The sequence below is a fragment of the Mesoplodon mirus genome (assembly GCF_964341445.2).
Source record: "Mesoplodon mirus genome assembly, chromosome: 8".
Taxonomy (NCBI): domain Eukaryota; kingdom Metazoa; phylum Chordata; class Mammalia; order Artiodactyla; family Ziphiidae; genus Mesoplodon; species Mesoplodon mirus.
Genome location: NC_138984.1, coordinates 54,483,854 through 54,501,722, shown reverse-complemented (window position 1 = coordinate 54,501,722; position 17,869 = coordinate 54,483,854). Strand labels below are relative to the sequence as shown.

Below are 17,869 nucleotides of genomic sequence, written 5' to 3'. Positions count from 1 at the left end.
TGGCTAGCAGTGACCATGTGACTACATTCTCACCAATGGAGTGTGACCAGAAATGATGGGTCATGGCAAATTTAAAACATACATCTGCAAATTCTTTGCTACTCCTCCAATCAAAAGATGAAATCTAGGCCCCCTCCTTAGAGGCACCCTTGCAACCAATAGAATGCAGCAGAAGTGACCATGCATGGCTCCTATGCTACATTAGAAAAAGACATGCAACTCCTTCCTGTTTCTCTTTGGAAGCTTGTTCTGAGAGTCTTCAGATATCACGTAAGAATTCCCACCAAGCTGAGGTCTCCATATAGAGAAAGCATGTGGACACAACCACACACAGAGAGAGAAAGAGATACCTCAAGGGTCCCAGTCATTCCATCCTCAGCTGTTTGAGTCTTCCCAGTCCAGGTACCAGATATGTTGATGAAGAAGCCTTCCAGATGAGCCAGCCTCTGCCCCCATCTGAACACCATGGTACAAGAGACCCCAAGGAAGAACACCCAGCTGGGCCCATCCACTCCCAGATGTGAAAGCCAAAATGAAGACTGTTATTGCTTGAAGCCACTTTTGGAGTGGACTGTTACACAGCTACAGAGAATTGGAACATATATGGAACTTCTATGTCACTTGTTGAAATATCTTTTTTTTTTTTTTTTTTTTTTTTTTTTTTTTTGCTGTACGCGGGCCTCTCACTGTTGTGGCCTCTCCCGTTGCGGAGCACAGGCTCCGGACGCACAGGCTCAGCAGCCATGGCTCACGGGCCCAGCCGCTCCGCGGCATATGGGATCCTCCCAGACCGGGGCACGAACCCGTATCCCCTGCATCGGCAGGCGGACTCTCAACCACTGCGCCACCAGGGAGGCCCGAAATATCTTTTTTGAGATTTTAGCTCTGTGCTCTTTTCATCACTAAAATATGGAAATGCCTGTGATCCAGCTTGGGTGGGCAAAGAAGAATAATGTCCTTCCATAAGAAGGAAGAAAACTTTGTGGCTGAATGACCACATGGAGCAGAACCACTGGACAATCTGGACCACCATGAGACCGTCTCATGAGTGAGATAGGAGCTGCTATTATTTTTAAACCATGTACTTGGGTACATATTTTTTATAGCAGTTTAGCCCTCACCTTAAATAATATCCATAATAAGCCCTGGATAAAAGATCTTCAGGTACTGAAGGATATAGATTTTTTGAGAAACCCATCCTCCAATAAAAAAAGCCAGTTCACCACTCAGTAGAGCCTGAAAGAGAAGCCCAAACAGCTGAGTTACGTACATAGAATGTCAATCAGCTTTTAAGGTCTCACCCCCAATAATCAGAAACACTAAAGAAATAGTCAATGATCAGCAGACATTAGAAGAAAACTCCCCATATCACAGGACATGATCAAACAAATAAATGAATAAAAGAGTAACAGATTTAGAGGAAGCATAAATGGTACAGAGAATGAAAAGGAAAAGGTTAAATTATTATTAACATCCTCTCAATGAAAACACACTGCATCTGTAAAACAAGATGCAATTTTAAAAATTACAGGGTGGAGTTAAGACGGCAGACTAGGAGGACATGGAATTCGCATCTCTGCACAACTAGGGCACCTACCAGGCACCAGAGGGGGACCACGTCCACCTAAGGGGATGGAAGGAACCCCCAGTGACTGGGTAGGGCATGGGGTGTAGGGGGGGAATGAGGGGGGAAGAGAAGTGGAGGCAGGATGGGACCAGCCCCTGAGGGGTGGCTGGGGGAGGGGAAGGGATCCCACTCCCAAAGGGGGAAATTGGGGGGCCACTGGGAGGGCAGATTAAAAGTGAGTGTGGCCAGGTTTCCCCTGCCCACTTGGGCTCCTGGGAGCCTGCTGAGATGCCAGGCCTGATCCTCTGCCCACTGAGGCCACTCCAGCCATTTGGCTCCTGAGGGAATGGAAGTGGGGGGAAGGGGGAGCCAAAGTAAAGGCCAGACCTACAGGACTGGCAAGCCTGAAGGGCAGCTGGGGGAGGGGAGGAGTTCATACATCCAGTGGGACCCAGCCACTGTTAGGGGTCCAGCGGCAACGGGGGAGACTCTGGGGGAGACAGGGGTTGGGTGGGAGTGGAAGAACAGAAGGGAACGCAGCCAGTGCTTTCCCTGTCCACTTAGGCACTGGGGAGGCTGTTGGGCTCCTGGGCGTAATCCTCTGCCCTCAGAGCCTCCCTCCTGCCATGCAGAGCCCAAGCCCCGCCCCTATACCCCCAGCCAGAGCCCCACCTCTACATTCGGAGACCCCCTCTGAGACTCCCTCCCACTGCGCTGGGCCTAAATCCCACCCACACACCCTCATCCAGGGCCTTACCACCAAACTCCCGAACTCCACACTCCAGAGGCTCCTCTTTGGACATGGTGCTTTTCCCCTTCTGCACAGGTTCTAAGCAGAGGCCCTGCCCCATGCGTGAATGTCGCCCCGCCTAGGCCCCACCCTCAAGGTCTTTTCTGGCTGTGCCTAGGCACCCTCTCATGCTCAAATGTCACCCCCGAGGCCTAGGCACCACCCGACCCTAAAGCTCACCCCTGCCTAAGTTCCACCCCGACCCAAACTCCACACCCCATAGCCAAGGCTTTCTTTTTTTTTTTCTTTTTTCTTCTTTTAGAATGGGGTTCTGTCTTACCTTGTTGTTCTTGGTTCATTTATATTTTATTTTTTCTAATAAATCTCTTATTTTTCTAATTTTATTTTCTTCTTTCTACTTTGTTATTGTTCTGCTCCTTTTGGCTTCTTCTCCCCTCCCTTTTTTTTTTCTTTTTTTCAGTTGTGGTTTTGTTTTACATTGTTGCAGTTTTTTCAATTACATTTTTATTTTTCCTAATCTTTTTATCTTTCTAATTGTATTTTATTTTTTATTCTTTGTAATTGTACTGCTCCTTTTTTTCTTTTTTTATTTTTCTGCCATGCCACACAGCTTGCAGGATCTCGGTTCCCAGCTGGTGGTTGAGCCCAAGCTCCAGTGGTGGGAGCACTGAGTCCAAACCGCTGGACTAAGATAGAACCTCAGACTCCAGGGAATATTAATCAGAGTGAGGCATCCCAGAGGTGTTCATCTCGGCACCAAGACCCAGCTATACCCAGCTGCCTGCAAACTCCAGTGCTGGATGCCTCAGACCAAACAACCAGTAAGACAGGAATACAGCCCCCCAACTTCAAGAAAAAAAAAAAGAAATGACAAAAAAATGTTACAGAAAAAGGAGCAAGGTAAAAACCTACAAGACCAAATAAATGAAGATGAAATAGGCAACCTACCTGAAAAAGAATTCAGAGTAATAACAGTAAAGATAATCCAAAATCTCAGAAACAGAGTGGAGAAAACACAAGAAAAATTTAACACTGATCATGAAGAACCAAAGAGTAAACACACAGTGATGAACAACACAAGAACTGAAATTAAAAACACTCTAGAAGGAACCAATAGCAGAATAACTGAGGCAGAAACATGGATAAGTGAGTTGGAAGATAAAATAGTGGAAATACTGCCAGGGAGCAGAATAAAGAAAAAAGAATGAAAAGAATTGAGGACAAAGTCAGAGACCTCTGGGACAACATTAAATGCACCAACATTAGAATTACAGGGGTCCCAGAAGAAGAAGAGAAAAAGAAAGGGTCTGAGAAAATATTTAAAGAGATTATAGTTGAAAACTTCCCTAACATGGGAACGGAAATAGTCAATCAAGTCCAGGAAGTGCGGAGAGTCCCATATAGGATAAACTGAAAGAGAAACATGCTGAGACACATATTAATCAAACTATCAAAAATTACATACAAGAAAAAATATTAAAAGCAACAAGGGGAAAGCAACAAATAACATACAAGTGAATCCCCATAAGGTTAACAGCTGATCTTTCAGCAGAAACACTGCAAGCCAGAAGGAAGTGGCAGGACATATTTAAAGTGCTGAAAGGGAAAACCTACAAGCAAGATTATTCTACCCTGCAAGGATTTCATTCAGATTCGATGGAGAAATCAAAAGCTTTACAGACAAGCAAAAGCTAAGAGAATTCAGCACCACAAAACCATCTCTACAACAAATGCTAAAGGAACTTCTCTAAGCAGGAAACACAAGAGATGAAAAAGACCCACATAAACAACCCAAATCAATTAAGAAAATGGTAATAGGAACATACATATTGATAATCACCTTGAATGTAAATGGATTAAATGCTCCAACCAAAAGACACAGACTGGCTGAATGGATACAAACACAAGACCTGTATATATGCTGTCTACAAGAAACCTACTTTAGACTTAGGGACACATACAGACTGAAAGTGAGGGGGATGGAAAAAGATGCTCCATGCAAATGGAAATCACAAGAAAGCTGGAGTAGCAATACTCATATCATTTAAAATAGACTTTAAAATAAAGAATGTTACAAGAGATAAAGAAGGACATTACATAATGATCAAGGGATCAATCCAAGAAGCAAACATAACAATTTTAAACATTTATGCACCCAACATAGGAGCACTTCAATACATAAGGCAAAGGCTAACTGCCATAAAAGGGGAAATTGACAGTAACACAGTAATACTACGGGACTTTAACACCCCACTTACACCAATAGACAGATCATCCAGACAGAAAATAAATAAGGAAACACAAGCTTTAAATGACACAAAAGACCAGATAGACTTAATTGATATTTTTGGGACATTCCACCTGAAAGCAGAAGAATACACCTTCTCTTCAAGTGTGCACAGAACGTTCTCCAGAATAGATCACATCTTGGGTCACAAATCAAGCCCTGGAAAGTTTAAGAAAACTGAATTCTTATCAAGTATCTTTTCCGACCACAACACTATGAGATTAGATAACAATTACAGGAAAAAAAATAGTAAACAACACAAATAGATGGAGGCTAAACAGTGTGCTGCTAAACAACCAAGAGATCACTGAAGAAATAAAAAAACTAAAAAAATACCTAGAAACAAATGACAATGAAAACACAATGATCCAAAACCTATGGGACACAGCAAAAGCACTTCTAAGAGGGAAGTTCATAGCAATTCAACCTCATCTCAAGAAACAAGAAAAATTTCAAATAAACAATCTAACCTTACACCTAAAGCAACTAGGAAAAGAAGAACAAAGAAAACTCAAAGTTAGTAGAAGGAAAGAATCATAAAGATCAGAGCAGAAATAAATGAAATAGAAACAAAGAAAAGAAGAGCAAAGATCAATAAAAATTGGTTCTTTGAAAAGATAAACAAAATTGATAAACCTTTAGCCAGATTCATCAAGAAAAAAGGGAGAGGACTCAAATCAATAAAAATAGAAGTGAAAAAGGAGAGATTACAACTGACACTGCAGAAATACAAAAGATCATAAGAGACTACTACAAGCAACTCTATACCAATAAAATGGACAATCTGGAAGAAATGGACAAATTCTTGGAAAAGCACAACCTTCCAAGATCGAACCAGGAAGATTTAGAAAATATAAACAGACAAATCACAGGTAATAAAATTGAAACTGTAATTAAAAATCTTCCAACAAACAGAAGTCCAAGACCAGATGGTTTCACAGGCAAATTCTATCAAACATTTAGAGAAGGGTTAACACCTATCCTCTCAAACTCTTCCAAAAAACTGCAGAAGGAGGAACACTCCCAAACTCATTCTACGAGGCCACTGCCACCCTGATACCAAAACCAGACAAAGATATCACAAAAAAAGAAAATTATAGACCAATTTCACTGATGAACATAGATGGAAAAATACTCAACAAACTACTAGCAAACAGAATCCAACAACACATTAAAAGGATCATACACCATGATCAAGTGGGATTTATCCCAGGGATGCAAGGATTCTTCAATATACACAAATCAATCAATGTGATACACCATATTAACAAATTGAAGAATAAAAACCATATGATCATCTCAATAGATGCAGAAAAAGCTTTTGACAAAATTCAACATCAGTTTATGATAAAAACTCTCCAGAAAGTGGGCACAGAGGAAACGTACCTCAACATAATAAAAGCCATATACGACAAACCCAAGGCAAACATCATTCTCAATGGTGAAAAACTGAAAGCATTTCCTCTAAGATCAGGAATAAAACAAGGATGTCCACTCTTGCCACTATTATTCAGCATAGTATTGGAAGTCCTAGCCACAGCAATCAGAGAAAAAAAAGAAATAAAAGGAATCCAAATTGGAAAAGAAGTAAAACTGTCACTGTTTGCTGATGACATGATACTATACATAGAGCATCCTAAAGATGCCACCAGAAAACTACTAGAATTAATCAATGAATTTGGTAAGGTTGCAGGATACAAAATTAATGCACAGAAATCTCTTACATTCCAATACACTAAAAACAAAAGATCAAAAAGAGAAATTAAGGAAACAATCCCATTTACCATCGCAACAAAAAGAATAAAATACCTAGGAGTAAACCTACCTAAGGAAGCAAAAGATCTGTACTTGGAAAACTATAAAACACTGATGAAAGAAATCAAAAATGACATAAACAGAGAGATATACCATGCTCCTGGATTAGAAGAATCAATATTGTGAAAATGACTATACTACCCAAAGCAATCTACAGGTTCAGTGCAATCCCTATCAAATTACCAATGGCATTTTTCATAGAACTAGAACAAGAAATGTTACAATTTGTATGGGAACACAAAAGACCACGAAGAGCCAAAGCAATCTTAAGAAAGAAAAACGGACCTGGAGGAATGAGGCTCCCTGACTTCAGACTATACTACAAAGCTACCATAATCAAAACAATATGGTACTGGCAGAAAAACAGAAATATAGATCAATGGAACAGGATAGAAAGCCCAGAAATAAATCCACACACATATGGTCACCTTATCTTTGACAAAGGAGGCAAGAATATACAATGGAGAAAAGACAGCCTCTTCAGTAAGTGGTGCTGGGGAAAATGGACAGATACATGTAAAAGAATGATATTAGAACACTCCCTAACAGCATACACAAAAATAAACTCAAAATGGATTAAAGACCTAAATGTAAGACCCACACTATAAAACTCTTAGAGGAAAACATAGGCAGACCACTCTATGACATAAATCACATCAAGATCCTTTTTGACCCACCTCCTAGAGAAATGGAAATAAAAACAAAAATAAACAAATGGGACCTAATGAAACTTCAAAGCTTTTGCACAGCAAAGGAAACCATAAACAAGATGAAAAGACAACCCTCAAAATGGGAGAAAATATTTGCAAATGAATCAATGGACAAAATGATTAATCTCCAAAATATACAAGCAGATCATGCAGCTCAATATCACAAAAACAAACAAAAATGGGCAGAAGACCTAAATAGACATTTCTCCAAAGCAGGCATACAGATGGCCAACAAATACATGAAAAGATGCTCAACATCACTAAACATCAGAGAATTGCAAATCAAAACCACAATGAGGTATCACCGCACACTGGTCAGAATGGCCATCATCAAAAAATCTACAAACACTAAATGCTGGAGAGGGTGTGGAGAAAAAGGAGCCCTCCTGCATTGTTGGTGGGAATATAAATTGATACAGCTACTATGGAGAACAGTATGGAGCTTCCTTAAAAAACTACCATATGACCCAGCAATCCCACTACTGGGCATATACCCTGAGAAAACCATAATTCAAAAATACATGTACCACAATGTTCATTGCAGCACTATTTACAAGAGCCAGGACATGTAAGCAACCTAAATGTCCAACAGCAGATGAAGGGATAAAGAAGATGTGGCACATATATACAATGGAATATTACTCAGCCATAAAAAGGGATGAAACTGAGTTATTTGTAGTGAGGTGGATGGACCGAGAATGTGCCATACAGAGTGAAGTAAGTCAGAAAGAGAAAAACAAATACCGTTTCTAATGCATATATATGGAATGTAAAAAAGCGGTACTGATGAACCTACTGGCAGGGCAGGAATAAAGACACAGACGTAGAGAACAGACTTGAGGGCACAGGGGGAAAGGGAAAGCTGAGATGAAGTGAGAGAGTAGCATTGACATATCTACACCACCAAATGTAAAATGGATGGCTAGTGGGAAACTGCTGCATAGCACAAGGAGATCAACTCAATGTTTTGTGATAACCTGGAGGAATGGGATAGGGAGGGTGGGAGGGAGGCCCAAGAGGGAGGGGATACAGAGATATATGTATACATATAGCTGATCCACTTTGTTGTACAGCAGAAACTAACACAACATTGTAAAGCATTTATAATCTAATAAAGATGTGAAAAAATTAAAAATTAAAAAATTAAAAATTATAGAATAAGATATCTTAGAAATTTAAAATGTGCTGGCTGAAATAAAATATATTCAATGGAAGGGTTGAAAGATGAAATACAATAAATATTTTAGAAATTAGAATAAAAATGCAAACAGAAGAAAAAACAGTGGAAATATCTAAAATTTGAAGATCAATTAGAGAGGTAAAACATCTGTCTAAGGAGTTTCAGAAGTAAGAGAGACAACAGAGGTAGAAAATCATATAAAAAATAAATCTCAGAACTGCAGAGCATGAGCATATTGCTAAAATATTCTCCTAATGGCCAGTAAAATAAAGGAGAAAGGACTCACCCCAAAGTACATAATTATGAAATTTCAGAACTTCATGGATAAAAAGAAGATTAAGAAAGAGGAAAAGATACAAGCAGGTAACATACAGAGATGAGATCAGAATGACAAAAACTTCTTAGCAACAATACTGGAGGCTGGAATACGTAGAGCAGAGCCTTCAAAATTCTGAGGGAAAAGTGCTTTTTAACCTTGAACTCCACACCCAAGCTATCAGTCAAGTATATGACAAGCAGAGACCCTTCCAGACATGAAAAATGACTTCCATTGTACCCTATTTTATCAGTTTTAGAAAATAAAGCAACAAAGGCAAGGAAGAGAACTGGTACTGGAACTGGGAACAAGGGGTTCAAGATGAGAAACTGTGCAGCAGTCCACACTGAATCAGGAGGGCAGAGGGCTGTGGAAATATCTCCCCCCAAAAAACATAATAGAATGTTTTGAACAGTGCTTAAATGTTTCAAAAAATTAATATCGGGGACTTCCCTGGTGGTCCATTGGTTTAGAATCCGCCTTCCAATGCAGGGGACACGAGTTCAATTCCTGGTCGGGGAACTAAGATCCCACATGCCGCGGGGCAACTAAGCATGTGAGCTGCAACTACAGAGACCACGTGCTCTGGAGCCCATGCTGCCACAACTAGAGAGAAGCCCATGCACCACAACAAAGAGCCCGCACCCTGCATCAAAATATCCCACATACCACAGCGAAGGTCCCATGTGCTGCAACTAAGACCCAATGCAGCCAAAAATAAAACTAAATAAATAAATATTTTTAAAAAGATGCTCCACATCGCTAAAAGAAAAAAAAAATTAATATGGGTATGTAAGCTGGAGCATCAGGAGGAAAGCAGCAGTAGACTTGAAGAAGGAAAAGCAAAAGAAAAGATGAGACAATTTTTACTTTCTGTATAAAACAAAAAGCTGAAAAAAAAGGAGGCGGAAGTATGGTACACTGTTCGACTCAGCAGAGAACAGTATCTATGTAGAAATAATAATACAATCACTGTTCATTGATCTAAGTATTTTGATATAACTACTTTCAAGGGAGGCAATAAGGAGGGAAAGGGGTAGGTAGATTAGAGATAAATCTTCAGCTGACATAGGAGAAAATCAATAGGAAATATTCAACACAAATCAAGAAATATAAATAATGAGTATATTACTTAGAAATATGGAGGCAAACATCAGGATAAACAGTAGAAAGAGTTGAAACTGGCTGCCTCTGAGGAAATTAAATGGAAGACAACATGCAACTGTAATATCTCATCATGAGAATTGAGGTAATAGTTAAATTTCTTACTATGTGTACCTATTTCCTTTCATACAAATTGTGTTCAACATCTTTTCCAGAGATGATCAAAAATGGTACTGGAACCAAGGAACAAGAAAATACAGATCATTAATTTTCATATTTACTGATTTATAAGGTTGACTTTGGTTTTCATCATTTCATATCCTCTCTTCAATATATATTGGGTTGGCCAAAAAGTTCATTCAGATTTTTCCATACCATCTTATGGGAAAATCCGAACGAACTTTTTGACCAACCCAATATTTCAAGTTCTAGAATCACATGTATCATATGTTCTATTTCTTCAACTCTTCACTTCTCAACTCCCCTAAATACACACACACACACACACACACAAGACAGTGCCCCTCATTCTACAAGTACTTAATGTGCTGGGGATGTTTTATGCAACATTTATTTGGGTACTGGGAATATATCAGTGAATAAAATCAACAACATCTCTCTCCTCAGGGAGCCTCCATTATAGTAATATTTAGAAAAAAATCGGAGTAATTTATTTCAAATTATTTAGGTAATATAGACTTTTTCTGGCTTATTGGGAACATTACCAAATTAGTACTTGTGGCCTCCAAGGAAAAATGATTAGAAGTTTTAGCAGTGAATCCCATGCTATACATTTCTATGCTTTTTGATATCACGGAAATAACACCATTGAGAATTTATTATACACATAGCTCTAAGATAAATTAATAGCCATAGATGTAATTTAAATGATTCCAATTTAATAAAATTCTCAGAAGAAATATTTTACGAACTTCTAGCACATATTCAAAAAATTAGCTTTATCCTAAGAACATCGTATTGTCTCTAAGATTCCTAAACTTAAATATACATATAAATATATATATAAAATATCATTTTTCCTTAAAGTCTTTTCAACTCTGAAAACGTTATTATTTAAGCTATAATTAAATATTAACCTAAGTAAGATCCTTTTTTCTTACCCAACATCATTTTCATAGTCTCGTTTTTTTCTTTCAGAAAGATTAATTTTAACTTATCTACTTAGTTCTTAGAACATAGGTCATTATTCTCACCCTTTTTATTCAGCAGGAAGGATCTACTGAAATTAAAACTTTCCAAGAGTCTGTCATATAGAAAGTTTTAGAGCTAAAAAGTCAGCGAAATTACCTATGACCATTCACTAATAAAGTATATATAGCTGTCAAATTGACCTCACCTCTTGTGAGTCTAAAGGAAAAAAGTATGCAAAAACTGTATAACATAAAAGCAAGAATATTTCAAACATCAAATAATTATATAATAATGATAAAAATAATAGCTAACATTTATGAGTAGCTACAATCACTAAGTTTTTCAATATATTTGTTTTACTTTGATTTTCAAACCAGTCCTCTTAAGCTATTTACTGCCCTCATTTCCAATAGATAAATAGGGCTCAGAGAGGTTAAATAACTTTCTCTTTTCTGGATGCTTAGGACTTGAATGTGAGTCCACCTATGTACAAAGTATACAAAGTATGCTTTTTCTAGTATACGGAGTGACCTCTGAGGATGACTTAAGGCTATTAAAAGAACCTCTCACAAAAAGACAAATATGGATTTTTTTTCTTTCAGACCTCATTATTCACAGCAAATTGTTTTCCATTCTTTTTATAAATACTTGTAAAATGTAATTTGGAATGGTGAAAATGTTCTGGAAGTAGACAATGGTAAAGTTTCCAACACACTGTGCATATACTAAATGTCAATGAATTGTATACTTTAAAATGGTTAAAATGGTAAAGTTTATGTTATGTGTATTTTACCACCATAATTTTTTTAAATGTCATTTGGCCCAAAGGAAGTAAATTAGAAACTTATCCTTTATATACACAGGATCACAAACTTCAAGGTCGCCTCTTCAATTCTAAGGCTATACATTTAAATTCTACCTCACTGCTAGGAACTTCCAAACTTATATCTGTAGCAGAGACCTGACTCCTGAATTCAGACCCAACTCCCTGGTCAACATCTCCATGTGAATTTCTAACAGACTTAAAAATTGAACATGTCCAATACCAAGTTACTCATATTCCCTCCACGCCAGCTCCTTCCCAGTAGCCCAGGTTAAATGATGGCAACTCCACTCTCCTGGTTGCTCAGGGCAAATCCTCAGTATCGCCTTTGTATCTCTCTCCCTCCCCCTCCCCACACCAGTAAATCATAATGGTTTTACCTCAAAACAATGTCTCTCAATTTGGGCAGTATTGACATTTTGGGCAGGATAATTCTTTATTGTGCGAGCTGTCCTCTACATTTTAGAGTGTTTAGCAGCATCCCTGGCTTCTACTCACAGATGTAGCTAGCACAACCCAGTTGTGACAACCAGTTGTGACATTCCCAAATGTCCCCTGCTGTGCACAATCTCCCCGGTAGAAAACCATGGCCTTAAATATATCCGACCTTCAACCCCTTCTCACCACCTCCTCTGCCATGACCTTCATTCAAGCTATTATCATCACTCGTCCTTATTTCTATAGTAGCCTCCCAGCTGGTTTCCCTGTGACCACTTGCTCAACTGACCACCCAAGATAATCCTATTAAAATATTATCTAAAAAAAAAAAAAGATCACTTCACTCTCTAAAAACTCCCCCATGTCTTTCTATCTCGCCCAAGAGTAAAAGCCAAAATTGTATTCCAACCTATGAAGACGTACCTGATTTGGGCCTGATTACCCCTCTGATCTGACCTCCTATCACTGCCCCCCATGTTCACTCTGCTCCAGCATGGTGGGCTCTTCTCTGGTCCTCAAACATGTCACAGCCACGCCTGCCTCAGGGCCTTTTGCTCTTGTGGTTCCCCCCATCTGGGATATTCCCTGATATCCCCATGGCTGGCTCCCTCACTTCCTTCAGGTCTTTACTCAAATTCCCTTCCTCAGTGAGGCAGCCCATAGCCCACCCACTTCAAATGTCAGTCTCTCAGATATCACTTATGTGTGGAATCTTAAAAAATGATACAAATGAACTTATTTACGAAACAAAAACAGACTTACCGAGATAGAAAACAAACTTATGGTTACCAAAGGGGAAAGGTGGGCAGGGGGATAAATGAAGAATTTGGGAGTAATATACACATACTACTATATATAAAATAGATAAACAAGGCCCTACTGTATAGCACAGGGAACTATACTCAATATTTTGTAATAACCTCTATGGGAAAAGAATCTGAAAAAGAATATATATATAACTGAATCAGTTTGCTGTACAATTGAAACTAATACACTATAAGTCAACTATACTTCGATAAAAAAATAAATTAAAAAACTACAATGAGAAAAAAACTCTTAGTCTGTCACCTATCACTGCATATCCTTCCTCCTTGCCTTATCTTTCCTCCTAAGCACTCATCACCATCCAACACACTCTCTATTTAACTTCTTGATCGTGTTTATTAGCCTGTTCATGAGGATCAAGGATTTGTCAGTTTTATTCTTAACTTATCTCATGTATTTGTAATAGTGCCTCAAACACAATAAGGTCTCAACAAGGATCAGAGGAATGAATGAACCTCTTAGGACCAGTATTGAGAAATATTTTAAGAGACCACTAGTTATTGTGGCTTCAGAGGCCATGATCTGTTCATCTCTACAAAGCATGCAGACATGAATAGCTATGTGCTTACTTAAAACAACAAGCAGCATCACTCCTTATCTGATACGCTTGCTGACATGATCCTTCTTTCTTGGCATGGATGTCCAATTGCCCAACACTAAATATAGATCAACAGATCTCATCACAATGATGACAGGCATTCAACAGCCTTGGCAGATCAATGACCCCACAGCCTACATCTCATCAGACTCTCACGCAGTAGAGAAATCCTTAGCAACATAACGTATCACTCACTTATTATTCATCAATCCATTGTTTTTCCAAAGCCAGGACTCACTTAGAAATGCTTCTAATTTGGATGAGGTTGACTAACATCTAACCTATGGATTCAGGGGAAAAACAATAGATACCAGCAAAGAGCTTAAGTGATTGGTGCCACAATCTAAATCCAGAGAATGGTTTCCAGGTTTCTAAAATAAGGTATATCTATCTGGGTCTCCAGGGAAATCTATTCAAATTCCAGATTACACTGGACCTGAGTTGTTGGATTTGATAATATACTACAAAAAAATGCAGTTAATTTCAACTGCAATCAAGCTTTTTTTTAAATGCAAATGAGAAATAATAAATCATGCATAAGTAGGTACAGATTCTAAGATGTTGAGGTTGTCTTTGAAGGTGATGACCCAGAATGCTCTGGGGCATATGACTCCTCAAATTGATTTACTGCCTTTAAAATAATGTTGCATTCATGTCAGTACTATTTATAATAGCAAAAAATGAAAAGCCAATGAAATGCCAGGCAATAGGGAAAGAAAAGATAAACCAATAGGGCACTGTTTAAATAAATTATTAAACAAAAGTACAAAAGAAAACTATGCAACCATTAAAAGATGAAACTGACCCATGTGCACTAATGTGTAATATTCATCAAGACATCATTATATGATAAAAGCAACCTGGAGAAGATGATTCTGCCAAGTATGATTCTGATTGTTTGAAACAGTGTTTGTGTCAATGTACCAACAGGTATGTAAAAATTAGATATTTTCAGATCCACATTCTCCACCATTCCACACTTGGCTTCCTGCCCAGGAGGCAGGTCTGTATGGAGGCATTGATGGGTTCCCTTCCCTTGCCTTGTGGCTTCTGGTTGGATTCAGCCAATGAGATCCCTGGCAGAAGATGTAAGGACAAGGGCCATTCATCACCTTGAGCCTCTTCCCAACTTTTCTCTGCACGTTGTTTATACCCCTCTAAAGGCCACAGCATCTCTCAAGCACCCTCTCCATAAAAAAGTTTTCTCTCTAGATTCTGGAAACTACTTCCTTCCTTTGCCCCTGCAGACCCAGTGTCATAAAGACTGATACCTGCTCAGGGGCACTCCACAATTCCTGGTAGCTGATCTTAAACCTTGTTGATACTTTCCTACTTCTGTAAATAGTTCTTTTATTAAACTCTTCTCAATGACCTACTTCGCATGTACCATTTCTTTTTTTGGCAGAACCCTAACTAATAATTATAGTAAAACTTATGTGTGTGTGTGTATTTTGTGTGATTTATATACACAACTATGCATAGAGATGTACTTACATGTGCAAGGAATGTTTCTGAAGGATATATAAGAAAAGGGAGAGTGGAACACATGGCCTAGACTTTGGCTTTTAATTTTATATCTCCGAAATTTTGTCAACTTTTAAAATGTCTGATCACATACAAGTAATAAATTTGTAATTGAGAAATGAAACCATATGGGAAAAAATATGTTATTACCTTTTTGATGGCACACTAATGAGGGAAAGAAGTAACGAATACCAGAGAAAGTGAGAGTGATGACATCGATATTCATTTTGAACAGTGCAAAACATCTGATGGGAAGGATCCTCACTTCTGAAACTTAAGTGTGACAGCTATCAAAGTGTCCATCCCCACTGTAGAGTGGGTCTGTACCAGCTTGTTCCATTGACCTACTTTTAGAAAAGCAGGCCTATTTTTAAAATTTCCCTCAAAATAAGCCCATTTTCTTTTAAATTTATTTACTTTTTAAATTTATTTATTTTTGGCCGCGTTGGGGCTTTGTTGCTGCACGCAGGCTTTCTCTAGTTCCAGCGAGCAGGGGCTACTCTTCGTTGCGGAAACCCATTTTCTTAATGCATCCCATTCACATTTCAGATTTGCTACTTTCCATCTTAATTGCACTTTTTTGAGAACTTTAGACAGGAGTACAGTCATATAAATGTGCTTATTTAGATCTGATAAAATGTTTACTCTTTTCTGATTAAAATAAAATAGCCTCATTCACATAAATGCAATCTTGACTTTTAGAACTATTTCCAAACTTCCTAAAACTGTGAGGTAAAAAATGAAAATCATTAATGTGGTATTAGAGCTCACAATTAAATTAATTTATAGGGGCTTTAATGCAATTAAATTTCCTCCAGACTGTATCCCTAATGGTGCTGGGGTTTTACTTAATATACTTTAAAGCATAATTCACTTTCATTTTTGCAAAACCATTTAAATATTGCAAATATCACTATTATACATATTTCCATGATGACATAATATGTTTGCAGTCTATCTAATTTACGGATGATGAGACTAAAGTGAAAACTCTCCGAGGACCATAGATCTTCTACAACATCACATTTTCCAGTTCTAAGATATTAGGTGTATAAGTTATCTATATTTGCAAGAATGGACTCTTGAAACAGTAATACATATTTTAAATGATCTGATTGTGAAACTTTAAGAAAATTAAAATCTAGGGCAAAGAAAAACATCAGTGATACAAACAGCCAAGATATTTGGGGTTCATAATTTAAGCTGATAAAGTATTAGCCTTTAAAATTAAACAGATCTTTCCCAAAGCCACATTAAGGAAATATCTAGAAAAGAACATAAGTTATATGCAAGTCTCCAAACCTCAACTCAACTTATTCATATACTTATGTACGAGGTAGCTAAGGATCTCAGAACACATTAAGGCAACTGTAAAATTATAACTAATGGGCAAAGCTGTTAGGATAATTTTTCATGCCCCAAAACTTAGATATACAGAATCTATGCTAGAAAACATTCAATAATAAATAGCTAACTAGTTTGTACCCTAAGAGAAAGAGACATATATTAGTGGCCCAAAGCATTTTTAGCTGAGGATATCAGCTAAATTCAGATGCCATTTTCGCTACAAATGTGCTGCACAGCAGTGATATATTTGACAAAGGAGAAGCAGATGTAACTATGGAAATCATCCCTTTAACTGACAACAACATGAAAATTCAGAAGGATAACAAGCATCATGGATGGAGGTGACAATTATGCAGGAACAAGCATCAAATGTATTGTAAAGAAGAAGAATCTAGTTTTTCCCTCTCTGGAGATTTCCCACTACTCCACAAATAAGCAGTACAAGGATGGAAAGAATAGTCTTCTCATTAACGAAAATGGGACAAAGGGAGAGCCAGGACATCCCTACCTGGTTTCCAGATGAACTGATTATCCTTTTTGCCTTCCAAATGAGCTGCATGGGACAGCAAGAAAGAAAGTAATAGAAATAGCTTCCTCATGCCCCTCCATAACCAGCGAATGACAGCCAGATTACACTTTGGAAACATTCTTCAGATTTTCAGCCTCTTGGCTCGCCTATTCCTAAAAGAAAAAAAGAACATCACATAAGTTTCTTCTGTAAAGAAATTACAAAAACTCACTTGGACTGCTAGAACCTTTAGCATAATGGCATTACAAATGTACCATGACCATAAAGAACGTTTACAAAATATTAACATTTTAAGGTCAGACGTGCATTAGCCCATGCTTTCAATCCTTACCCATGAAAGGTGTTATCAATTCTAGGGGTTCTACAGTCCCCCAATCAGTTTACTTTTGCTTTTAAGAGCAGGGTTGGCAGATACCTGGTTCATTCCCTCCTTCTACTCAGCCAAATTCCTGAGGAGCTCACGATTTTTGGAAGAAGATCTATACATACAGCAAAGTCCAAATAGGGCAATGAACATTCTAACAATGGTACTAAGAGAGTGACAGAGAAAGAATGAGGAAAAGGCAATCAGTTCTTCTGTGGTGAGGAAAAAAACAAGAGGGAAATCTCCACAAGGTAATATTTGAGAGGAGCCAGGGGAAAAGGGCTTGAAGGTGCCAGGAAGGGCATTTCAGGCCAAGAGAACTAGGTGCTGAAATGCATTTTGTGTTTGGGGACTGGGGAGTGGGCAAGTGGCTACAGTGAAGGACACATGGGAGAGGGAGGAATGGACAGAGTTGAGATTTAGAACATAGGTTGGGAAGCAAATTATAAAAAGCCTTGAATGTCATGTGAGAGATGTGGGCTTCATTCTGTAAATAATAACAATAAGAATCACAGGAGAGCAAATGACTTAAATAACTG

The 17,869-nt window shown here is 38.2% G+C and overlaps 1 protein-coding gene across 1 annotated transcript in view; it reads right to left on the bottom strand.

Annotated features, from left to right (window-relative positions):
• Positions 1-17,084, bottom strand: part of THSD7B (thrombospondin type 1 domain containing 7B) — a gene marked incomplete at its 5' end in the record, with an annotated part of 807,803 nt that extends 790,719 nt beyond the window's left edge. The window contains one exon of the mRNA XM_082630042.1: positions 16,946-17,084. Within this exon, the coding sequence (XP_082486168.1) occupies positions 16,946-17,084 (139 nt within the window). The remainder of the gene's footprint in view (positions 1-16,945) is intronic.
• Positions 17,085-17,869: the final 785 nt, after the last annotated feature.